A 25,311-nucleotide genomic window follows, 5' to 3' on the forward strand; every position below is an offset into this window, starting at 1 on the left:
ACTCGATCATGTAGGTTCACACTCTATAACATACGACGAATTAGACCGTTCCTCACCCAGGAATCAGCCCAGCTCCTAATCCAGACAACAGTCTTGTCAAAACTCGACTATTGTAACTCCCTCCTTACTGGCCTACCAGCATGTGCACTTAAGCCTCTCCAGCTGATCCAAAATGCCACAGCTCGCTTGGTCTTCAACCAGCCAAAATTCTCACATGTCTTCCCCCTGCTCCGCTCCCTCCACTGGCTCCCGGTCGCTGCCCGCACAGAATACAAAACTCTGATGCTGGCATTCAAAGCAACCAAAGGTATGGCTCCCACATATCTTGCAAGTATGATCGAACCCTACAAACCCTCCCGCGCACTCAGCCAACGCAGGGAAGCTGGAAGTACCCTCACTAAAAACGCCGGGACAAGTGGACAACGCTCCACACGTCCCAAACTCTTCTCCCTTCTGGCTCCAAAACTGTGGAATGCACTTCCCATTGCAGTCAGAACTGCAGCATCACTCCCAATCTTCTGCCATAGTCTGAAAACCCACCTTTTCAGACTCCATCATGGCCCATAGCACTTACCCCACCCCCTTAGATAGCATTTATGTAGACTTAGATAGCATTTGATACAGACTTATGTAGACAGCACTATAATTGCATTGTATGTAGTCATAGCACGTCATTACATATGTATAGCATAGTAGTATTGATGTATAGTTTATATGTATAGTTTCATTATATAGATATTCCACTGTTACTTTCTTAGCTTACGCATGTTTCATGATAAATCTTTTTATGTGATGTATTCCCATGCTTTTTTGTTCTTGCTTAATGTAAATCGCTCTGGATTAAGAGCGTCTGCTAAATGCCTAAATGAATCAGTTGCTCTGTGCAACTGGAATGTAAGAGATTCTAGATTAAAGTTGATTTATACTTGGTTGTGCTTCGTCTCACATGAAAAATGCAGGTGTCAAACAGCAGATCTAAAAGTGAGCTTGTAGATCTGCTGTTTTCTGTGCGAGACTCCTGCACGCAACAAAGTATAAATCAGGCCTAACAAGACAAAGGAAAACCCAAACGGAGAAAATGGACGGAGTCCATTTCTTTAATGCCTGTACAAATGGTGGCTGGTGCCAGTGGCGGTGGTTGCCAGGTTAGCACGGGTGCTACCCATGTAGGGTGTTGGAATAGTCCCCTAGTGCTTAGAATGCACGATTGCATACCGCTAAACACACTATACACACACAGAGACACACACATACACACTCTGCTTGGAAACAGGCCCAGTCAGCCAGAGAGAGCTGATTGATTGGAGGCATAAAGTCCAACGGTTCTAATCTCTGTCTTTATGGATTATGGGTCAAACAAAAAGTTTGGCTGGGTGAGGGGGGACTTGACACAGAAAATACATGTATTTGTAAAATGGCCATAACCTTGTCTGTCGTTTCCTTGGGCAGATCAATGCTTTTACGTGGTTGGTTGTTTTGTTTTTCTTTCCTTAAAAAAAAAAATAGAACTGTGATAACTTGTTATGCTGTGCAATCTGCATCCACATATCATTTTGAAATATGTGTTACAGTGGAGATTATTACTCATTTTGTCCTAGATTTGTCAACAGATGAAGGCGTTAATGAGCAATACAAACTCATTACTGATATAGCCCGAATGGCTTCTGTGGAAAACATTATCAATTAAAATATAGTTGGATGGTGCCTCATGGATTGATACAAAAAATAGATTATAATGAGATATTGGCATTTTCAATTTAATAACCTCAATAATATTCCACGCTGCATTCTACTTTTTTATATCCACAACAATCATTGTGTAGATGACAGTGTTCAAATGGTTGATCTCCTTTTATGTAATTAAGCTCTTTGTATGAGAGAGAGGTTAGTAAAATCACTCATGAATTCTTGGCTTTTAAGTCGTCGTTCTACTTTGGGACATTTAGGGTATTTTTTGTTATGTGTAAACGGATGGGATTCAATGTCTCTATCAAGAACATTTACTCTATGATCTTTTTAAATGGGGTTAAGAATGAAATTGATTTGTCTTGTAACATGGATCAAGTGAAACTACCTGGAACAACCAGTATATGGAGACTTTCAGTTCTAAACGGCATGTCTGCAATTGGGAAAATTGAGTTTTAGATTTGGGCATGTAGTGTTTGCCCGATAAGCAGCTGGAAATGAGCACAGAGTCAGGATGTAAAAGGCAGCCACACCATGGTTTATTCCCCAAAGAAGTTGTACAGCATGGGAAATGGCATGATACACGCAGCAAACAAATGGGGCATGTTGGTGTGCAGCTCCACCATGCCCTCTCACTGAGGGCATGGTGGCAGCCTTTTATAGGCAGCTGAAACAATCAGTGCAGACTCTACCATATTACCGGTTAAACATGCAACACTTCCCCACATAACCCACATCACATGAGCCTATAAATCTATATCACTACACCGGTAAGTAAATATCAATTATGCCCACTATTGCAAGATAAACCACATATCCCATTATCATTAGCAGCTCCAATACATAACTCAAACACCCCCTGGCTATTTCACTGTGGTCCATTCCAGACCAATAAATTGTGCTCTGGTAGCCTGGGGACTCTTTTGCCCGAACAGACAGAACAGAAGCAGTCAGTATTCAAGTACCCATAACACAGTCTCATATTACATTTTCATGTTCACAATACTCTCAATAAACAAGTTCAACTCATGACTCTTCCTTTGTGTGCAAATATAAATACTTAAATGTGCCAAATATCAGTAACGGAGGACCACTTCGTTACAGGGCATTCTTTGGGTTCTCTATTGAACAAAATAAACTACGGTACACTCCTCAAACAGGGTCATTTAGGAAGTTTTATGAAATAACACTTCAAAATGTGCTCTCCTCTCAGACAAAATGTATACTTGGTGAAAGTAAAACTCACCAATATTCTTTGCTACTATCCATCTTCAGGCAGGAATGGTTTACAAATCATGATAAATCGAGGAAGTGCCAAGTCTTCATGATTTGTTTGCTCTCAAACGGCTGGTCAGAGATTTTATGAGTTTGCTGTCTCATTCCTATTTTGTTTCAAGCTTTTTAAATATAATGAACAAACATGCTGTCTGCAGTACCAACAGCTTTGCATGGCTGCAACCATTGGCATTACTAACACCTTTATATTAGGGATGCCAGAAACGGATAAAAGTCAGATTTGAATATTCTACAGCCCTTGCGAATATATTTCGAATATTCCTATAAAACCTTTAAGTTACTGTAGTATATATTTTATATTATACTCGGTCACATAACATTACCTGTTGAGTGCTGTCCATGCTTTGATGGACAGCACTCATCAAAACTAGTTTTGATGAGTACATTTTGTGGAGATCTTGTACAGCTTCAATCCTCATAGTTACTTTTGACAATAAATCAATGGCGATTGACTGTATAGTAGTATTTGCCGCTAATAGCTTTTTTTGGCTGTTAAAAAAAGAAGAAAAAAAATATATAGATTTTTTTTCTTCTATTTAAATCGAATTTGGAGACTGCCATGAATATTCGAAAAATCTAATAAGTATGTTAAATTCTAAATTGCTCTGCACTTTTCACTAAAGTTGCTTGTTTGTTTTGTCTCTCGCCAGATTGGTGTCCACAGAAGACCCCAGCGTGGCTTTACTAAGCACCAACCAGAGAGGAACACTGTAGTTCACCTATTGGCCTTCAATGGAGTATGGACCTTATGAAGTATTTTCCTGTTTCTTAATTGTGCAACCACCAGAGATGTAACTGGAGTCATGAAATTCAGGGCTGGGACGTGCCGAGTGCCCACAGGGTATGAACAAACCTAGCCCCCAAAAATCTGAGGACATCCCATAACTAAACTGTGTCGCCAGATAATCAACAGGCTGTAGTTTGCCTGATGCAGTCCGAAAACCTGTTCAATAAGAAACTTAGAGGTCTAAAGAGCATGGGACCGCCTACTGCCAGTGTCCAGGGAGCACCCGCTAGGCCCAAGATGGGCGTTCGGGCAAGAGTTTCAGAGTGGCCTCAGCGGAAGGACGGCTGGGAGGTGCGTCCTCCTATGAGATATGACAGCCTGATACCAAGCTTCCCCAATGGACCTCCTAATCCTGCTGCTACCGCTGCCCTGCTCAAGAAGAGCCAGGAAATGTTGGATGGCTCAGAATTCACGGAAACCAGATACCCGATTTGTGACCTCCTGAGCCACTCTACCATGAGGGGTATGTCGAGGTTCAAGCGCAGTAACAGCGAGGTGACGCTCAGTGACATTGGTGCAGAGGATATGGATCACACCTCTATCAATCCCAACACGGGAGCTACTTTGCGCCGTGAGTATGGAAGCGCCTCGTCCCTGGAGTGCCAGGGTTTGTCCAGTGAGGGCTTCACAGCGACTGTGCAGGCCTACCAGCCTGACCCGGTGGAGCAGCCTAGCGCACCGCCGCAGCAGCAGAATTACCCCGAACTCCTGCGCTTCAATGCGCCGCCTCTCTCGTCGAGCCTGCAGACCGCTGCACAGATTGCGCGGGGTGACATTGTCTGCATCCCCGGCTATGATTACGTGGACAGCTCTCTCTTCTACAGTCGGGAGAGGGAACGCGCCTTTCTCCAGAGGACAAAGTCGGGTGAGAAAACGGAGACATCCATCTTCCGGAGGTTGAGGAGTAAAAACAGTGACGGGGACTATGTGGACCCAGAGGAGTTGAAATTTGGTGGGAGAGCACTGACGTTCCAGAAGTGTTTCTCCCACTATGATGTGCAGAGTGTACTTTTTAACATCAGCGAGGCCGTTGTTAACCGCGCTAACCTTGCACGGAGGAAGAACACGACCACAGGGGCGTCCGCCGCCTCCCAGTGCCAGGTGTCTTTAGGTGGGATGGGGGTTGACCCCATTATGCCCATTTTTGAATCCCCAATAGGAAGTTGCGAGGACCTCGGACTCAAAGCGAGCATGGACGCAGACGAGGGGGACGGGAAGAGCAACAACCTGGTGCTCAACTGCCCGTTCTTTCGCAACGAGACCGGAGGAGAAGGCGAGAGAAAACTGGTCTTATGCAGATCCAACAGTGCCCCCTATGGGAGTGGGGGTGAAGGTTATTCTATCGAGTCCACACTCAGCAGCCGGTGCACCAATGCGGGGGTGTCTGTGCTGGAGGTGCCGAGGGAAAGCCAAGCATTCTCGAGGGATGTGATGAAGCGCTACACCATAGAGCATGTTGACCAAGGGTCATACTACTACCAGAAGTACTTCTACAATAAAGGTAAGAAATACTGTTTTGACAAAAGTTACTCTTTAGTTTAGTTTTTTCAATTCATGTGATTATTACTTGCATTCTACTACTCAAATGATCATACTGCGTTGGCATGCTATATGCATGAGTTGAGAAATACAATTCATTTGTAGAATTCTACACGGTTTTACAAAGACAGTTATACACTGCAGACACATTTTGACAACTGTTTCACAAAGTGAAACATTTTGCACAACAAAAGGTTTCTTAAGAAAATACACAAGTTGTGCCCAGGCGGTGGCGTAACCGTCTGGGCACCCGACTGGTAATCCAGTCGCAGTGTGCCGCGGGTTCGACTCCCGAGCCCGACACGGCCTTTACTGCATGTCATCCCCCCATCTCTCCCGTTTCCTGTCAGCCTACTGTCTGTCCCTTCAAAAACCAATAAAAGGCGTAAGCCGCAAAAATATATCTTAAAAAAAATATATATACACAAGTTGTAATGTATTCACACACTAACCATATTGTAATCCCACTTAAATCTGAAGACAGAGGTCAAGAAAATAACTTCAGGCATGCATGTGCTTAAAGCCACTGGAAAGGAATTTTTATCATCTGTTTTCAGCCTCAGTAACTTTAATCTCCAGTCAGATAAAACATTGTGCCTCATATTCTTTATTCATTGGTAAATGAATAAGTAATATGGTTATTTTATGCATTTAGACCAATGGCTAGAGCTTGAGAATGACACTGCCAAAGTTTGGGGCTGCATTCCTAATGCAGCTCAATTAGTAGGGCATTCCACTGAATCTGCCAGGGTTTGGGGTACTATAATGGCTAGTTTGCCTACAATGTTGGCATTCATGGTACATCAAGGCAGTTTGGGTAGAATCTTCTACATAATATACTTAGATTTTGCTTACAACTTTATAGCTAAACAGCCACTCAGCAGCAGTCATGATAACACCAATGCACAGCAATAATTATAAATGATTGCCACTGCAGCTCAAACTGAAAAGACTAATAAAGCCTTCTTCTAGCCTTCTGGTGGGACTTTCTAGCTATAATCTAGCTAGTGTCCTTACTGTATAAAGTTTTATAATATAAAACTTTATACAGTAAGGACACTAGCTACCACAGATAAATACGCCATTATATATTTGAAGATTTGGCCAATGTTTGGCCAGTTTTTATTATATTATAATAACATAGTCCTTGCTTTCATGTCTCTCGAGTCGACACTGACTATTTCTAAAGTAAAGCATTAAATGCATGAACAAAATCTTTAAAATATAAACATAAAAACATAAAATAAAAACATAAAATTACATTTTGTTCTAGGAAATACATAATGGTCATTATTGTGTACTTGAACAAATTAATTACCGGTATGTTTACTTTTCACCATTGAAGTCCATTGAAGTACTTTGTGAAGTCTTTCACAAAGTAGGATTCTCAAGTTGGATACACATTTTTGAATAAAAACTTCTGTTTTGATTTGGTGCTAAAATAAAATGTACTTGACTTTCAGGTTGGGGGGAGCATTGCCTTGGTGGGGGGCCTCTTCCCCCAGGTGGGGGAGGGCGATGTTAGTTTTATAATATGTTTTGCTGTGATGTGCTGTGTTATGTATTGGTGACGTGTGGTCCTGTGCGCACGTACGCACACATTTTAAAAGTGTGTCTACAGCGCTTTTATCTCATTATATTGACCTACATTATTTTGTGGTCATTGAACAAAACCTTTTTGTTCTACAATCAATTTTATTCTCCATTAGATGGATCGAACATCCTCCAAGAGTGGAAAAAAGATACTGATGCGATATTGCAGCCTGGCATAGTCCTGATACCTGGTGTCAGTGTCTGTATTGATATATCTATATTACAGTATGTCCCTGACGTCAGTACGCTCATTGACTGGTACACGATACGTAGCTACATGGAACTAGATCCATCCACACATGGATTTATTGATATGTTTTACCATAGTGTGAATGTCTACCGTCATCTCTGTTCAAAGTAATTTGAGATAAATGCAGGGAAATGTTTAGTTTACAACTATAACCACAGGAAGAGACCTCTACATGTTTCATTTTGCACACCAAAAATAGCAGATCTACAAGCTCACAACTGCAAAAATAAATACAAACAGCTTGCCGTTCTGATATTATCTGTGCGCTTGACACACAAGCAAGTATAAATCAGTCATTGCCCTATAGTTGTTTGGCATCCAAGTAATACTTGCAGCAAGAAGGACAAATAATCGGTTGTATCTATAACTAGATTTCTCCTGTTTCCATCAGAGCACCAGAATTATTTTGGTATTGATGAGAACCTGGGTCCGGTGTCACTCAGCATCCGCAGGGAGAAGCTGGAGGAAGGCAAGGATGGGTCACAGTATAACTACCGGCTCATCTTCAGAACCAGTGAGGTAAGAAGATCACTTTTAGAAGAGAAGACCAACTGTATTTGAAAATTGGTTGTCACAGTAGTAAGGACAAACATGCAATAGAAGATGGGAGATCCAAATGCAATAGATGGAAAATAGAGGAGAAAAACAGAAAAATGTTAATAATAATAAATGTAATAATAATAATGATAGACAAAGAGAAAGGTGTCTCTGGTTGTCAGTTTGGTTCTGAACCAAAGGACACAGAAAGAAACACTTTAGCTTCTGGAATATCTTCCATATCAGTGAATTAGGAATGGCATGAAATCCCCACTGAAGGTATAAAAATGAACAGAATCCATTTGGTTCCAGCTTTAATAGCAAATGTTTGTCCAGATGTGCAGTGATTGAACTCGACAGCACACACATTGTTCATTTAATAACTCAGGAAGCCAGGGATTTTGGAAGTGTCCGATTGTCCGTCTGTCTTTGTACAGCTAATCTCTGGCACCCTTGGCTGATTGACTTGAAACTGCACACATGCCAGAACAGAACCTCTGCCCCAATTTTCACATTGTAGTGCCACCAAGAGGCCGATTTTTGCTAAAAACCTTTTTCACGCAATCGGTACACGCAAATCGGTGCACATCATGTACTTGAGGCTCTGCATTGTATGGTGACTATTTGATTTACCCTGTTGTTTAGTGTCTAGTCTTGTATTTATTCTTTTGCCTCTGATCATTAGTTGCACACCTTCTGGACCAGAATACGCAGGGTTTTTCACATTGTCCTTCAGGAGGGAGGGTGAATTACAAGGGACATATCATTATCTTTGTAATGAGTTTGCACAGCATCACAGATGTTTAATTAAATGAAGCCCATGACACCTCCTTCTCCTCTCAGCTGACCACTCTGCGTGGCGCCATCTTAGAGGACGCTGTGCCCTCTACCTCCAAGCACGGTACGACTAGAGGCCTTCCTCTGAAGGAAGTGCTGGAGTATGTGGTCCCTGAACTCAACATCCAGTGTCTCCGCCTGGCTACCCACTCCCCGAAGGTCCCAGAACAGCTACTGAAACTGGACCAGCAAGGGGTGAGTGAACCAATCACTGTTATAAAAGTGTTTGCCTATAAAGGCAATCAAATGTAACGTATTGTGTACATGTATATACACATGGACATGAGGAGTTTGAAAAAGGCCCTAATGCCCTGGCTGCAACATTGAGAAAAATCACTTTCTTTCCTTTCTTACTGTAAGTAATGGTAATGGTAGTAATATAAGCCCAATCTGTTTCTCCAGAGGGGATGAAAAACAATAAGTGATATAACTCAATTATATGCTGAGATAAATCAGTCCTTTTTCTGGCCTGCTGTGATGAAATAAAATAAAGTCCTTGGCGGTTTCATTAATTAGCATGATGGATGGAACTATGAAGAAACAAATGCGATTGTTATTAGGTTAAAACGGTGGCCTCCAAGAATATAGAGGCCAATACAATTTCTATTTTAATTTCATTCATTAATCTCAGCCACAATCATACATGGATATTTTCTTTTCAATGTACTTGTTTATGTACTGTTTAGTATAGCTTATTCAGAATCACTTAATTTTCCTCTGAAAATTGCAGCAGAGACATACTGTGTATAGATCAGCACAAACATACAGTACAGTATATGACTGCGTAAAGATATTCACAGTACTGTATAGGACTGCGTAAAGGTATTCACAGTACTGTATAGGACTGCGTAAAGATATTCACAGTACTGTATAGGACTGCGTAAAGATATTCACACTGAGCTGGGCACTGAACCTGTGGATATGGAATATTGTCTGAAAGCTTCAAATGTAACATGAGGTAGCTGTAATGTCGTGTCTCAAATGCAGCCTGTCTTTCTTTTGCTGTGCTCACTTGAATCATGTCCTTAACCCATTCTGAACGGGCACCCATTTTGGTGTCAGCATCATGTTATGCTTTAGCTATTGAAAAATAGCAGATCTACAAGCTCATATCGAGCCACCGAGTGGCGCGATACGAGCTTGTAGGTCTGATATTTTTGACATTTTTAGAATCTGATCTCAGGTCAGAATGGGTTCATCAGACCAGTGTGTGTCCGGCGGAAACCTCGTATGAATCTGATCTCAGGTCAGAATGGGTTTAATCAGACCAGTGTGTGTCCAGTGGAAACCTCGTGTGAATCTGATCTCAGGTCAGAATGGGTTAATGCCACAGGTCCTGTACCCCCATTCAAAAATGATTGCCAGTACATGCATGGCTGTTTGTACCGTTGTCATAGTGATCACTGATCACGACAGTGTTGGCTGCAAGTTAGATGGTGACCACCAAGAATCAACATGAAATTGACATTTTGTCCTACTGTATAAATTGATTTTGTGATGTTGGGGTTGTCATGTCACATCTCAGAGATGAACCTGGTCCACTCAAGATGATGTAATAACGTCTGAACAAAGCCTCTTAAAAAACATGAACATGTAGGCCTAGATATTCCTAAACATAGAATAATATTTTTATGCATAGGTATTTTATTTTATTTTATATATCAATTTAGAACAAACAAACACAATAGTGTTGAGGTGCTGACCACAGGAGATGAACTCTAATAACAAATACGAGAGGTCACACAATTCGTAGTCACGATGCAAATACTTTATTTTAAGATTGACAAGAAAAATGCCTTCTTCAGGGTAGAAGGCATTTCTTTTGTCAAAAGGTTTGTCATCTTCATACTGTATATATCAATTTAATCATCAACCAGTGACTTAAATTATCTAACAATCCCCCTGTCGGATGTCATTCTTTAAAACGGTGATAATTGAGGAACCAAACTCTTGATGTTCATCATTAATAGCTTAATAAAAATATTGTGGATCCCATCCTCCTAATGGTCAAAAAGAGCCATCATTGGTTTAAAGTCTCTTTTTTTTTTAAATGGCGGATATCCCATTGTGAAAATAAAACGTGATTCTAACCACCCACCAAGTTATTAAATAACTTGGTGGGTGGTTAGAATCACTTGTTGAAGCTTTCTTTTCCAAGCCTCATACATAATTCAAGAGCAGCTGTTTGCTGTTGACTGTGGGGCCAGTGGAAATGTAATTACTCTCCCTTTGTGCTGCGGACTCCCCTGGTCGGACTGATAGCACACACACACACTTAGCTCTCCTCTCTCAGCCCACAGAGTCAGGTAATGGATATTGATAACCGGAGATGAAATGCCTTATCAAGTCAAACGGTGTCTAGCCGGCTGCTACCAGAGCGTTTTAGGCTAATTTGACACCCTGTGGCAGTGCACTTTATCCCATTCTGACCTGAGATCAGATTCATACGAGGTTTCCACTGGACACACACTGGTCTGATTAACTCATTCTGACCTGAGATCAGATTAAAAAAATGTCAGTCGCTCTTCGATAAAAAAAAAATAGCAGATACAAGCTCGTATCGCGCCACTCGGTGGCGCGATATGAGCTTGTAGATCTGCTATTTTTCAATAGCTAAAGCATAACATGATGCTGACACCAAAATGGGTGCCCGGTCAGAATGGGTTATGGAAGGAAGGTGATGATAAGGTTCTACTGTATAACCGTAACCGTATAGTACATACAAGTGTTGTAAACCTCAAGACATCAAAATAATCCATCCCTGCAACATTGAGAAGTACTTAAATCACAAGAGACTACATCATTATTCCATATTGCATACAGTTTATATGTATGTACTGTATGTTGTTGCTGTCGGACAGAAACCTTTTATCTCCATATTGCATCTTTTGGGTTTTTTCATCAATTCATGCCTTAATTTATAGGGTGCCAGGTTGAAAGTGGTTATTATAAACATTTAACCAACGAAAAGTAGCTAGTGACTAAATAATAACATCGTTACTGCATTGGATACATGGTTTTAGACAGGAAAATGACTGACAGCAGAGGACAATGTTAGAATGTACTGTAAAGAATTGTATCTTTACAGTAGACGGATAATCACTAAATGAATAAAAGTGTATACATTATATACAGTAGAAACATCTTAGACAAATTACCAACCACTTGAACCCTAATGTCCCTATTATGTTGAGTTGCAACGTGTTGTGAGATTGTAGATCGGCTATTTTTGGCTAAGGGTTTTGGTGTAGTGGGAAGTTATAGTAGGGGCCCCAAGTATAGACCCCTCAGAGGTAAGGTATAGGTTTAAGTGGCTAATGTTATGCCTAAATTGTACAGTACATACTCTTATCCGTTTCTATTTCATTTTCCTCAGCTGAGTTTCCAGCATAAGGTGGGCATCCTGTACTGCAGAGCTGCTCAGAGTACAGAGGAGGAGATGTACAACAATGAGAGTGCCAGTCCAGCTCTGGAGCAGTTTATGGAGCTGCTAGGCCAGAGGGTCCGCCTGAAGGGCTTCAACAACTACAAAGCCCAACTGGATACCAAGAGTAAGGAAGAAACGTTGTTTGTTCTGTACACATGTTATGTACTGTATTCTCTTTAGTAGACGAAAATGAAGGAATTTCATTTGGAAAGACAGACAGAATCTCTCATCACTCGGACATCTGTGAGTTTCCAGTACAGGTCGTTAGACCCCTCTTTATTTAACCACTTTCAAGCATCCCTATTTTGGGGGAAACATTCACTCGCAATATGTTGGAACGCGACATGTTGTGAACTTCTCGATCAGCTATTTTCCGCTAAGAGATTTGGTATCTATAGAGAGTAAAAAGAGCAGACCAAATACAGAGCCAACTCAGGCTTTACTCAACTTTACTAAATGAAGGTTTAAGTGGATAGGACTGATTATAAACTACCTTTTACTCATCCTTGAGTTGTTGACGCTTTAAAAAGAAGAAAGAGCTTTAAATAAAGATCAGCCAAGAGGTACTTATAGAATATAGAATAGATCTTTATTTGTCATTGCAACGTGTACAACGAAATTAAAAGTGTCAACCAATCAGTGCATTATATCACAAAACAACATACAAGCTAAAACAAAACACACATGACTTCTTGTTATTGCACAACCCCTGTAGCACTAATGCACAAACATGTACCGTAATTTTAGCTGTTATCGCACAAGATAGCAGAAAAACAAAACGGGTTTATTAAACCTATTTAGTCCTGTTGTAACCTATATGTTGTTATAACTTTCAATCCGGGAGCTACCTCTGTGTCTCATTAGTTGTTGTCGTACATGTAGCAACGTAATTATCTATTTTTGTACGGTTTTTTTAATACGAATTTGAACGTTTTCAAAAAACAGGAAAAACTAAAACGTTTTTTAGAATTGGCCTCGGGTCTAAATGGGTTAATAAAAGAACATTGTACATGTTAAGTGACGTCTCTGACGTCGGGCTTTCTTTTTGTCTACCAGCTGATTCCACAGGTACCCATTCTCTGTACACCACTTATAAGGACTATGAACTGATGTTCCACGTCTCCACCCTGCTGCCCTACACACCCAACAACCGACAACAGGTGTGTGTGTGTGTGTGTGTGTGTGTGTGTGTGTGTGTGTGTGTGTGTGTGTGTGTGGTGACTTTTTTCACAGTCTGAACACACGTCATGTTTTGGATACAAGCTTCTTTTGTGACGAGGGAGAGGTTAACATGGGCCTCATGATGGTTAAAGGGGCCCGCAGCTTAGGCATGCGTTCTTCAAGGATGGCAATATTGCGAGAGTCAAATAATAGTCACTACAGCCAACGTCGGCCATAATCAAAGTACATCATTAACTTTAGTTGTTTCTTTCATCATAACAACTGCTGGTGGTTTCTCCCCGTTTAGTCGCTCCCTGCCTCTCCTCATTAGAACTGGCACTTCTCATTTCACAGGCAGCCTCTTTCTTCAGTCAGTTGTTAATTGGAATTTCTATTGCTGGAGATGTTGCCGTGGCAACGATTCGGCATGCAACCGCCAATTAATGCTCCCGGTGAGATCCGCTCATTATGCGCCTGGGACCGGATGAGGGCGACCAGCAGACACAAACACAGCTCAAATGGAAAGGCCACCAAACAATGGTGTCATTTGATCCCACCGCCTGGGACCTCAGACATATTTAATAATGAAAGTGTAGATTGAACGGTAATGGTTTAATAATGGTAATGTGTGTTAGAGCCTTGAATTGATCCTTGGTGTGGATTGTTTGGAGTGACAGAATGTACTGTATGTAGTACAGTATGCGAATCTGAGATAGCCTTCTGGCTACAGTATTAAGTCAATAGCTGGAATCCCTGGAAAGCAGGTCAGGATTTAATGTCCTTGCTTGCTTTGAGCTCTCAACGAATGCTCGGATGCGTTGCCTATGTCTTAGTGTTGTTGATTAGAAGGATTTGTTTGGATTTGGTGCTGGATACTTAGATCATGGTTGATAGTCTGGGATAAGCCATGAATCCTCTGGAGGCCCCTGGGCATTTGATCCCTCATTGAGCCATAATATTCCTCTCTCAATCCTGTTTACTGATCTGTTCTGATCCAGAGGTTAGTGACCAACATCTCATCTGGAACACATCAAGACATTAAAAAATGGAAGATTAAATTAATTTAAAGGAATGTCTTGATATTGGTGCCAGTAACATTGTGAGACCATACATAATGACACATAGTATACAGTAGTACCGCACTGCAACGACAGGACATGATATAAAGCCATATAATAGTCTATATAATTGGATGGATTTGTTTTTACGTCCGGATACTCCGTCCAGGACAGGCTTCAGACGCGCCTCCTCAGGAGATTTGGCTCCGATCTGAGCCCATTTGATTTGGCGTTAGGAAGCCGTTGCGACCACATGCCCTTGCTGACGTCGACCCCAGGCAGGATTCGAACACACAACCTTCCACATGAAAGGCATACTGTATGCTCTAGTCTAGTCTAACCACTACGGGAATTCTTTCGTTATTTCACAAGCTTATACATTCGGGCAGCATGACACACATGAATGGTTTCATTTGGAGATGAGATGTTGTGAGCAGTGCATGGGACCAAAAGCTATGGTCCACTGATCAGGACAAAATGTATAGAAATTGCATCCATTTTAATTGTCAAGTAGTTAACACCCCGAGCGGCAAGGACGGAGTTCTCCGTTCAATCGATTAGTAACGCCCAGTGCTCAGGACGGAGATTGATAAAAGGACGGAGATTTATTGATCAAAACCAATCTCACCAATCTCATCTCATCGTCTGTTGCGCAACATTCGATGTTTCTTTCCGGTGGGACGTCATCGAAAATGTCACCCCCCATTTTAGCAGATGAGACCGAAAATCTTAAAACGTGAATAATTCTTGATCTAAATCATTCCGTCCAATTCTAAGCAAAGATTATGTGTTGGACAGCCCATCGCGGTCCCGTCGCTTCTCACGTTAGAATTAATCATACCTCCCATTGTCTATTGCCTCGGGAGTGTTTTGGCTACATCAAGCTACTTCAGCTACATCCGGGATAGCGCCTGGTCCGTCGCCTAATGTGCTCTGCTGCTATAAATTGCTGGGTGCTCTGATTTAATGGATTAAATAAATAATACACTGTAAATAACACGTTGACCCTTGTGTTTATTTATTCCTCTCTTTATATAGCTACTGAGGAAGCGGCACATCGGCAACGACATTGTCACTGTCATCTTCCAGGAGCCTGGAGCTCTCCCCTTCACTCCCAGAAACATTCGCTCCCACTTCCAGCACATCTTCATCATCGTTCGAGTCCACAATCCCTGTACAGACGGCACCTGCTACAGGTGAGTAAATGAGAAAAAAGATGAATAAAGTTTATCCAAAGCAGTCTTCCATTTTGGGCGGTAAAGACTACACATTCCAGTCTTCCAGTCTCTTGTAATATAAATAATCCATTCGTACATAATGTTATTATTTCGTCAACCATGGACTGAAGGTAATTAGGATCAAATCCCTGGATCAACAAGCATCCTCTGGGTGGAGCGGTGCATGCATAACACTACATTTTTCTAAAAATATTAATGTCGAGCTGCCCATCAGCACAATTTAGAAAACCCCAAGTTCTCCAGTGGCCAACAACACAAGAATGTGATTGTACAGAGTAAGGTTGGTTAGGGTTTGTAACCAAATGAGTGTGAAGCAGTGCAGGTTGTAAAAGGACATGCATACTCAGCATATCAGACTCGTATAAATATATTAATTTAACAATAATAATAATCATCATATTTATTGGGTAATCCGGTGTGTTATTCTGGCTATTAGGATAACAGAGTGGACATAACCAAACATTCCCATGATTGGCCAAAATGAACCAGTTAGCCACATGAGATTGACCTCCCGAATTCCTGCTGACTCATCAGAAGTCATTTGTATGTACTATATCAGTTAAAAATACAAAATAATGTAAAATGTCATTATCATCATTATTTCTCTCTCTCTCTCTCTCTCTCTTTAGCGTTGCTGTAACTAGATCAAAAGATGTGCCAGTTTTCGGCCCCACAGTCCCACCGGGGTTGATCTTTCCTCACTCCCCAGCCTTTAGAGACTTCCTGTTGGCTAAGATGATCAACGGAGAGCATGCTGCACACAAGTCTGAAAAGTTCCGTGCCATGGCGACGCGCACACGACAGGAGTACCTCAAGGTATACTCTTGTTTCTCTTGAGCTCTTCACTTGAGCTCTTCACTTTTTTTTTTACCATGTTTCTTTTGAAACTCATTCAGAATTTATACTAATTTATAATAACACATAATCGTTCATAGGACCTGGCAGAGAACTTTGTGAGTGCAACCCCAGTGGACTGCTCTGCTAGTGCCAAGTTCAGTTTCATCACACTGGGAGGGAAGAAGAAAGAGCGTACTCGGCCGCGGAGAAACGCCCACCTCCAGAGCAGCGGGGCCGTGTCCTGGGCTGTGGTGGCCCGGGACTTCGTCCACTCGGCGGACACAGGCTGCCTGCTGGCCATCTCCAACGACTTGGTGGTGTTGATAGAAGAGACTAGCAAAGAGGTGTTGTTCCATTGCTACTGTCGGGACCTCATTGGATGGAGCGCCATGGCCGGGACTGTGAAGGTGTTCTATGAGAGAGGGGACTGTGTCGTGTTCTCCACCCAGGAGGGATGCTGGGAGGACGGCAAGGAAATCATGCAGAGGCTAGAGGTAAGAGGGTTGTGGTTGGTCCCTGGCACCAGAACGCTGAATAAAGAATAGTTAGACGATATTCAAATGCTTTTCTTTAACATAACCCATATTCTTTAACTTAATTTAGTGAATCATCTCACGGCACTCATGGCAGTGTAGATGCCATACTGGATCAGTGTACACTTAATTTTTTTTTTCATAAATCCTGTAATTCTATTTGGCTATCCTCCTACTAGTGTGAGTAATTATGCCTCAGGCCATTATCTGCACATTTAGTGGATTTATTGCAGTTGTGCTTCTCTCTCAAGCCTTTGGAGGTAGAACTAATGACGATGATGGTCTATTATTAGTCCATCATCCTAATGCTGTTAAGAAGCTTTGCCAAGTTATTTGGCAAAGCTCTGCTCAGTCTACCGTGAATAGAACATAGTCATAGTTTCAGTTACTACAGATAACTAATCTGCCATGGGAATTTGTGTGTGGATTATAATGACCAAGAAAAAACCTCAAGGTGAATTGCGATGTGTTGTAAACTTGTAGCTATGCTATTTTTGAAAATGTTTGAAATGCCTATAATGACATGCTCAAAATAGGGATGCCTATTAGATTGAATGTGGTTAATCAGCCATACTCCTTGTGCTGTTTGCTGGATTGTATTTGAAAAGCATTGTTAAAGAAAATACACCAACATTGTTGTTGTGAAAAACTGTCACTGTCACCAATGCTTGTGTCTCTGCTTATGTACAGTAAAGTGTATTGAGTCAACATACTGAGATTTAGTCTGATCAAACTGAACTGCAATTTCATTAAAACAAATCAATTTATTAGCCGTGTGTGGGTTTGGGTTCGTGTTTCTTGTCTGAACGTATGTGCTTTGATTAATGACTTTTTTTGTACATGATACTTAATAGTCATCTTTGATTCTGTCCAGGTGGTGAGCCGGGGGTGTGAGGCTGTGGAGTTGACCCTGAGGAGGAATGCTCTCGGCCAGCTGGGTTTCCATGTCAACTTTGAGGGTGTGGTGGCTGACGTGGAGCCCTACGGCTTCGCCTGGCAGGCTGGCCTCCGCCCCGGCTGCCGACTGGTGGAGATCTGCAGGGTCGCTGTAGCAACCCTGTCCCATGAGCAGATGATTGATCTGCTGAGGACATCGGCCGTGGTCAGCGTAGTCATACTAAAGCCTCATGAGGATGGGAATCCTCGAAGGTGAGAGAGGGCTCGGGTTGTAAACCGGTGGGTTAGCATTTTGTCCACCGTGGAAGTAAATGGTTATAATGACTTTAACGGCTAATTCTATCACTTTCAAGATTTTTCCAAAATGTTTAAAAATAGCAGATGTGCAAGCTTTGCGAGTGTGTATATCTTCTACTTTTGAATAGCTAACCCACAAATCTGAAATGCTCCTGGTTTTATTGCGACGGTAGGTCGCAGATTACTATGAAAACCAGCAAACCCCGTCCGTCGCTCCGTCACTCACGCCTCCATATATGGTTGTCAATCCATCACACCTTGTGACATCACGCCTCGTGACACGCTCCAGAAATGACTGTCTCCATTAATGGAGATCGCGACGCCTCGTGACACGCTCTGAAGGTTGTCAGTCTGTCAACGCCTTGTGACACACTCCACATATGGCCGTCTCCACCTTATGAAGATCACGACGATGTCGATCTGACATCATCAAACCCTCTACACTCAACACACAATATATATGGCCATGAACCCTGGCCATACCCGTTTTTCATTGTGCATTTTTGGTCAATGAAATACAGGAGAAATATATGGGAATGTCAATATATGGCCATATTGTGACAGTCTCATGATAACCAGTGTGGTTGTCTCCATATAGTCCGGCAGCTGGGCTTGGGGGTTGGGAAATTTCATATGGTCTTTCTTATTGGCCTAAAACATTGTCTATATACATACAGTACAATCATGAATACACTTGCTGACCAGCTTTGCTGACCAGCTGTCAGTATTGAGCAATTGTTTTTTATAGGGGTTTCTTGTGACCCTACCATTAACATCCTATATAAGGCAAAAATGTCAAACTTTCATTATTCTGAATCCATTCCAAGAATTAGTTTTGCACAAAGAACACTCCTTGGGCTAACTCCATAGCCGTCATGACAAATGTGATGAGATCAGCACAAATGATCAGCACATTTTGGACACATTTGGGCAAGTGGCTATGGCTGTTTTTAGCCCAAGTGTTTTTTGTGCAAAACTAATGCTTGGAATGGATTCATGGATACATGTCACATGCTACTTAAAGTTTACATTTTTAAAGGTTTTGCCTTACATAGGATGTTATTAATGGTGGGATCACAAGAAACCCCTATAAAAAATGTGCACAATACCGACAGCAGGTCAGCAAGTGGATTCATGAATGTATGTATATAGAGAATATTTTAGGCCAATTAAAAGACAATATACCAAATTTCCCACTGCCGGACTAATATATGAAGATCACGACACTGACCTCATCAAACCCTGGATAGCCATACATGGTTTGACATACTAGATCTATGGAGCCGGCCAGCAACTCTACATCTGACCTCACTGATACCAGATTAACTCCTGCTTCTCAACTGTGCCGTATTAAGAAGCTCTGTTGTTTCAGCACGACCTCTCCCTTTGGGCCGTGGTCGCTTCTCGCCCTCAGGGCGTCTTACTGGTTGGGTTAAAACTCTTTATTTGATTTAGGGAAATTGAATGATGTAGGTTGATCAGGTTTAAACATTTGTCATTGTAGCGTAATAACACTAAGGCTTTCCAACAGGGTTGAACTAAAAGTAATCACTAAAACATAATCCTCTAAACATAATCTGGCATTATTATGTTATTTTGTTTAGGCCCCCAAAATAACAGCCACAGAATGGCATACCGTAGAGTCGTAGACAGAGAAGCAAACTTGATTTAATTACAACCACAGTCCCCTTCAGCGGTCATAGTCACAGGTTGGTGATTCACAAAATGTTTTTGACCTTTAGCCATTTAATTCTTCATTTACCTTCTGTGCATTTTAAATGGTAATTAAGCAGACATACCCAGTGATGTGGCATAATTAAATTGTGGTGAATCTGGTGCTCCTGTTGCAGCAGACCGGGTCATCCTCAGGTTTTGGTGAGCTTAGTGGATTATGTCTCTCTCAGACTCCATCATCTGCCTGCAGCCTGTCTGTTAATTCAGGGTTGTTGTGGGTGACACCCAGTCAACCACAAACAACCCCCACTTAACAGACGGGCTGGCAATATTAGTGCTGTAATTGCTGGAACAATACCGTGGTTGCCTAATAGGCAAGCACACTAACCTGCAACAACGGTTCTGACCTAAGTAGCAATGCTGTCTCTCTAATCTGTCTTCTTTTTGGAAGTCTAAAGAGTTGTATCAGAGATTTACATTTTTCTCAGAGTCGCTGTCAGGATGTCCTAAAACAAATTGGCTGATTTACTTTTAATTGCACAGAAATGAAGCTTAGGCAATCCTTGCTATTTTCGTATCGCATTGTGACGATTACAAATTGGTGATACATGATCCAATTGCCAGGGGACGACAGCATTAGGACCAGTGGGGTGTCTTATACAGTGATGATTTACCATACGAGGTTAGTAATTATCGTATTCTGGGTTGTGGAAACGGTTGCGTGTGTTTCTGTTTTGGAGGCTTGCAGGGAAGGAGAGGTTTATTTGAGACTTGGAAGAAAACCTGTTATTGAGAGAATGAAATGCCATTATTGGCGTAAATAAGCCTCCATTGTATTTTTCATGGGACGTTATGTCTCAGCACAGAGCTCAGTGAAATTAATGCCCCTGCACGGAGTATCTTTAAATGTCAAAGAAAGAAAGAAAAACACCACTGCCCTAGAAAGAAAAACACCACTGCCCTAGTCTATCTCGATTAATGTATCTCTGCTTGAATTAAGTATGAATCTGTATACTAAATAGATAATTCAGAATACTAGGAAAGATAGGTCAGAGTCCAACTGTATACAAACCCATTACCCATGATGTTGCAACAATGTCTTGTTGAACATTCTGGACCAGATGAGAGAGAACGTCGATCAAAATGTATTGCATTGTAAAGTTGAACTCATTCATCAACTTGTGATTTGTCCAGGAGCTGGTCCGAGGTGTACCGTGTGCCAATGGTGGAGTATAAACTTGAGCAGGATGGGCCCCAAGGAGCCTACAGGATGGCTGCAACACCCCAGGCATGGCACAGAGTCTCGGCCATCCCAGGAGCTCCTCCCCTCTCTCGAACATCACCAAATCAAGGTCCTAGCCCTGGGCAGCAGATGTTCCAGTACGCCCATGGAACTATATCACGGAGTACCTCCTTTGACAGAAAGGATGGAACCAGGTACTTTTTCTGTTTCCGCACATTGACGTCAAAATCCAGTACTCCCGTTGACGAATTGACAGAATTGTTTTATTCCGTCCACCTAAAACCGGCCGAAGTCCTCACGCTCGCACGCACAAGGTCTTTATGTGCATAGCTGCTCAAAATGAGCAGCTATGCTAAGCTTAATTTGACTTGGATATGAAAAAAAAACAATGATCGCACAGAATGGGAGACAGTGTAAAACACTGTAAAACAAAGTGAAGAAAGATAGCGGATGTTTTCACCGTTGAACCGGAAATGGTGACGGCCAGATTCGGAATTCGGTAAAAATCGGCATAATGGTGAAGTTTCCGCCACCATCAGGACTGGGTGTCTAATACTACTATAAAACTGAAAAAATTATTAGGGGTGACAGTCCAAGGGTTAATGGTACTTAGAATATAGTTATAAAACGGGTAGTTGTTGAGAGTTCAGTCAAAGATGCTGTTTAAATTGTCAAGTAGCAAGGTAACGCTGTGAACTGGAACTGCCAAAATTATCCTTAGCACCTCGTCAAGCAAATCTTATCTTTTCCAGCTTCAAGAATTGCAATGCATTTCTGACCCAGTATTTAAATGGTGGAGGAGTAGCCCACTTCCAATTAATTAAAATGAGACGTCTGGCTGAGAGAGTGACATAAGTGATATTGATTGCAATTGCTTAATGTCCTAGGAAGGCAATCGTCCTCGCATATACCAAAGATGACTGGACATTGACAATGACTGGATATATTGGTCTTTCAAGTGTCTTGCATAGTGCATAAAAAAAGCAGAAACTTTGTGATTACAGTTGCAAAGTTATAGGTGCACTACAGCAAAATTGTGTTTTATTTTTTATTTTTTGTATTGACAATCAATCCTTATGTTAATGTTACAATTTCCTTATAGGGAAAGCAATAATCTCTATGACTGCATTTAAGCCTCAGACTGTACTATGACTTCATTCTGTGTTTAAATGTATTTTTATTTGTCACATTATAGCGCTGTCCTTCTGGACACAATAATAATAATAACTTGAATAGCGCCTTTCATGAACCTTTCAATGGGGCCCTCTATCAGTTAATCATCGGCAGCCCTGAGATTAATTTGCATAACAGTGCAAATAATTAGGTCAAGGTCCTCTTAACCCATTCTGACCGGGCACCCATTTTGGTGTCAGCATCATGTTATGCTTTAGCTATTTAAAAATAGCAGATCTACAAGCTCATATCGCGCCACCGAGTGGCGCGATACGAGCTTGTAGGTCTGCTATTTTTGAAAAATCGAAGAGCGACTGACATTTTTTTTAATCTGATCTCAGGTCAGAATGGGTTCATCAGACCAGTGTGTGTCCGGCGGAAACCTCGTATGAATCTGATCTCAGGTCAGAATGGGTTAATATGATTAGCATAAAATTAACAAGTGGTGAGAATTTGACTGGAAAGCTGAGAGAGAATCTGGTGGGATAAAAAAGAAAACATGGTCCGTTGGTTTTCTGTGTCAGCATAAAACATGTATGGCGTATGTACATTACCCATCACCCTTGGCCGAGTTTACCCAACTGACGGCCATTGTATCATATATAATGCAGCCGGGCCCGAGGTGCTTTACACAGCGAAAGACCGGGAGATAATTAGTTTATAACATTACCATAACGTTTTTTGACATTTTATGTCGCCCCTAGAGCAGGGCTATTCAACTAAATCGCTCAGGGGCCAAATTGTCAGAAACCCAAGGGGGCCGGGGGCCGGACTGCACCCATGGATAAGAGAGCATCTGCTATATATACACTGTATCAGCTGATCTAGCAAGCTATACTGTATTATGGCTCTAGACTGCATGTACTGTATGTGTACATGATGATGTAGTCTACACACACGGTACATGCAGTCTAAAATGAAGACCACACACAATCCACACTCACCAATATACTTATTTTGAGGACAAAAGGTAGAATAATTTGCACTTAATCTGATTTCAAGCTTATCGGGATTGATGCAGATAAAGACAGATTACGATGGCAACCTAATGTCTTTGGAGCTCCTAAACAGCCTTCCTCGTTAAAATGAGGGGCGTGTTTTCTCTTCTCTGTTGCCAAATGATGGGACAGGAACCCTTTACGATCACACTGTCAACTTAACACCTTCTCTGCTCCCTGGTGGACGAAAGTGCCAGCGCTTGACTGCCGATCCGGATGTACTTGTTTTTAGTGCGATGCACATCCGTTTTTGGCGTCCATTTTAGATGCTAAATATTAGCGTCAATGCTAGCGAGCTAAAATGAGGCCATCCTTTCTCTAGAAAACGCCAATGTTCCAATCGGGATCGCTGGACAATCAGAAAAGACCTCAGAACATCGGGCGTTTTATCAAAACCATGGAGAGCTCTGTAGATTTAGAGTTATTCAGATTTTCAGAAGAAGTGAACGGCAGTGCGCATGCGCGAAACCGGTCTAGTAGGATCGCTGAAGAAGGAAAGGCCGTCATAAGAAGACTTTGTATTAACATGCCACTTGAAAAATGCAATAAGCAATATTTAGGCACCATTTCTGCAACTGCAGCTTTCCCCATAGTTCTGTGGTTTGGAGTGACAACTGGTTCTCATTAGTTGCATCAAGCAGAATGGCAAAAAGTTCACACTAATTAAAGGTGTCATTGTGTTAGGGACAACACTTACTACTCTACTGTACCATCAACATAGTGAGTTGTTCACGGGGGCATCTCACAACGTGAATGCACTCAATTGAGAGTACTTAGGATAAAAATGTACGCACCATATTATATACTGTATACATTGTGGGAGCTGCTTTGTTTCAGTTACGTATGTGTTGAGAAATAATAGCCATGGATCAGAAGGGTGGAAACCTGAATAATAATTTGTCATGATGGATGCTTTGCATTATAAGTACCTGAAAATGAGAATAAAATAACCAGGGAATAATTTGTCTTCAATGGAATTAGCATATTGTGCATTAATAGCTGACCTTATTTGTCTTGTATTGAGCTACAGTACTGACGGCATGTCTGGTCTTATTTAACGATTGTCTTTATAATATCATGGTGATTTCTCTCATTATTGTGTAGTTCCACTACTTGTAAAAATGAAACCTTTGAACTGCCATAACTCATGCTTTGTTTGGCCAAAATGCATGGCACTTGTTTCCACCTGTTCCTTGACTCATGGGGAACACATCTATATTTTTGACAAGTAAACTCCGCCCTCAGATTTTCCACCATTTTGAGCAGTTTGAAAAATCCTTATACCTGATTTTCTGCCCTGATTTTTGAGCAACTTGCGTGAAATGTTCTACACACAATCTATGGACCATTAACTGAAATTCCAGTTTAAGAGAAGTTTGTACGTGAACACATGAACAGCACACACACTGTAGAAATGGATAATGACATGCCCAAAACGAGGACACATACACTGAATGATGTTACTGTTTATAATGAGAAAACTGACTGTGTCCGGATAGCTCAGTCAGTATTTATTTGTTTATTTGGATTTGAAGGTTCAAATCCGGGCACCGCCAACTCAGCTATGATTCTTATTTGTGTATTGTCTTCTTATTGTCTTATTGCGTATTGTCTTCTTTCTTGGTCCCGCCTTATCGCTGCTTGCAGCTATATTTTAATGTTTTTGGTTGTTGTTTTTTTATCATAAACAAAACCTCTAGACCAAATACTACTTAAAGGACAATGACGTTTTCTATAGAATTGATAGTTAAACCCCTTGTTGAAGGGTTGTTGAGGCTCTCCCCCTTTATAGCTTTGACACCATTCATAGCATTTGCGGTGTTGCCAGACGGTTAATTGGTTGAGTCAATTCACAGCTGCCAGCACTTTTAACAGAACCCAGGACCGCCTAGGAAGCTGCTGAATATGCATATGGAAATGCTCATCCTTCACTCACTCTCTCACTGCATTCATGATTTCTGAACAGCAGAGGAAGATAAAATTCCTAGAGTGCCAACAATGCAAACGTCCAGTATTTGGAGTATGATTAATTGAAGCTTTTCTATATTTTAATTATACAAATTTCGTTTTTTTTTTAAATACTTTGTCGTACAACAATGTCACACAAGCTCACAACACGACGCATCATGACACGTTGTGAGCTTGTTGTTTGGCTTGTTGATGATTTATTATTGTTCTAAATATTTTTATTATTATTATTGATTAAATTCATTAGTTTGATTAACTGTTGATTAACTATCCTATTGAGTA

General features: G+C 41.4%; 1 protein-coding gene across 2 annotated transcripts in view; it reads left to right on the forward strand.

Moving 5' to 3' along the window:
- sipa1l2 (signal-induced proliferation-associated 1 like 2) overlaps window positions 1–25,311 on the forward strand; it is a 94,260-nt gene that overhangs the window by 39,299 nt on the left and 29,650 nt on the right. For both annotated transcript variants that reach the window (XM_083766119.1, XM_083766120.1), the window contains exons 3-12: window positions 3,633–5,270; window positions 7,543–7,670; window positions 8,532–8,720; window positions 11,902–12,076; window positions 13,009–13,112; window positions 15,210–15,367; window positions 16,039–16,225; window positions 16,345–16,740; window positions 17,654–17,928; window positions 20,842–21,084. In XM_083766119.1, the coding sequence (XP_083622245.1) occupies window positions 3,911–5,270; window positions 7,543–7,670; window positions 8,532–8,720; window positions 11,902–12,076; window positions 13,009–13,112; window positions 15,210–15,367; window positions 16,039–16,225; window positions 16,345–16,740; window positions 17,654–17,928; window positions 20,842–21,084 (3,215 nt within the window). In that variant the 5' untranslated portion in view covers window positions 3,633–3,910. The remainder of the gene's footprint in view (window positions 1–3,632; window positions 5,271–7,542; window positions 7,671–8,531; window positions 8,721–11,901; window positions 12,077–13,008; window positions 13,113–15,209; window positions 15,368–16,038; window positions 16,226–16,344; window positions 16,741–17,653; window positions 17,929–20,841; window positions 21,085–25,311) is intronic.

The sequence above is a fragment of the Protomyctophum parallelum genome, assembly GCF_964188405.1.
Source record: "Protomyctophum parallelum genome assembly, chromosome: 5".
In the NCBI taxonomy this organism is placed as follows: Eukaryota; Metazoa; Chordata; class Actinopteri; order Myctophiformes; family Myctophidae; genus Protomyctophum; species Protomyctophum parallelum.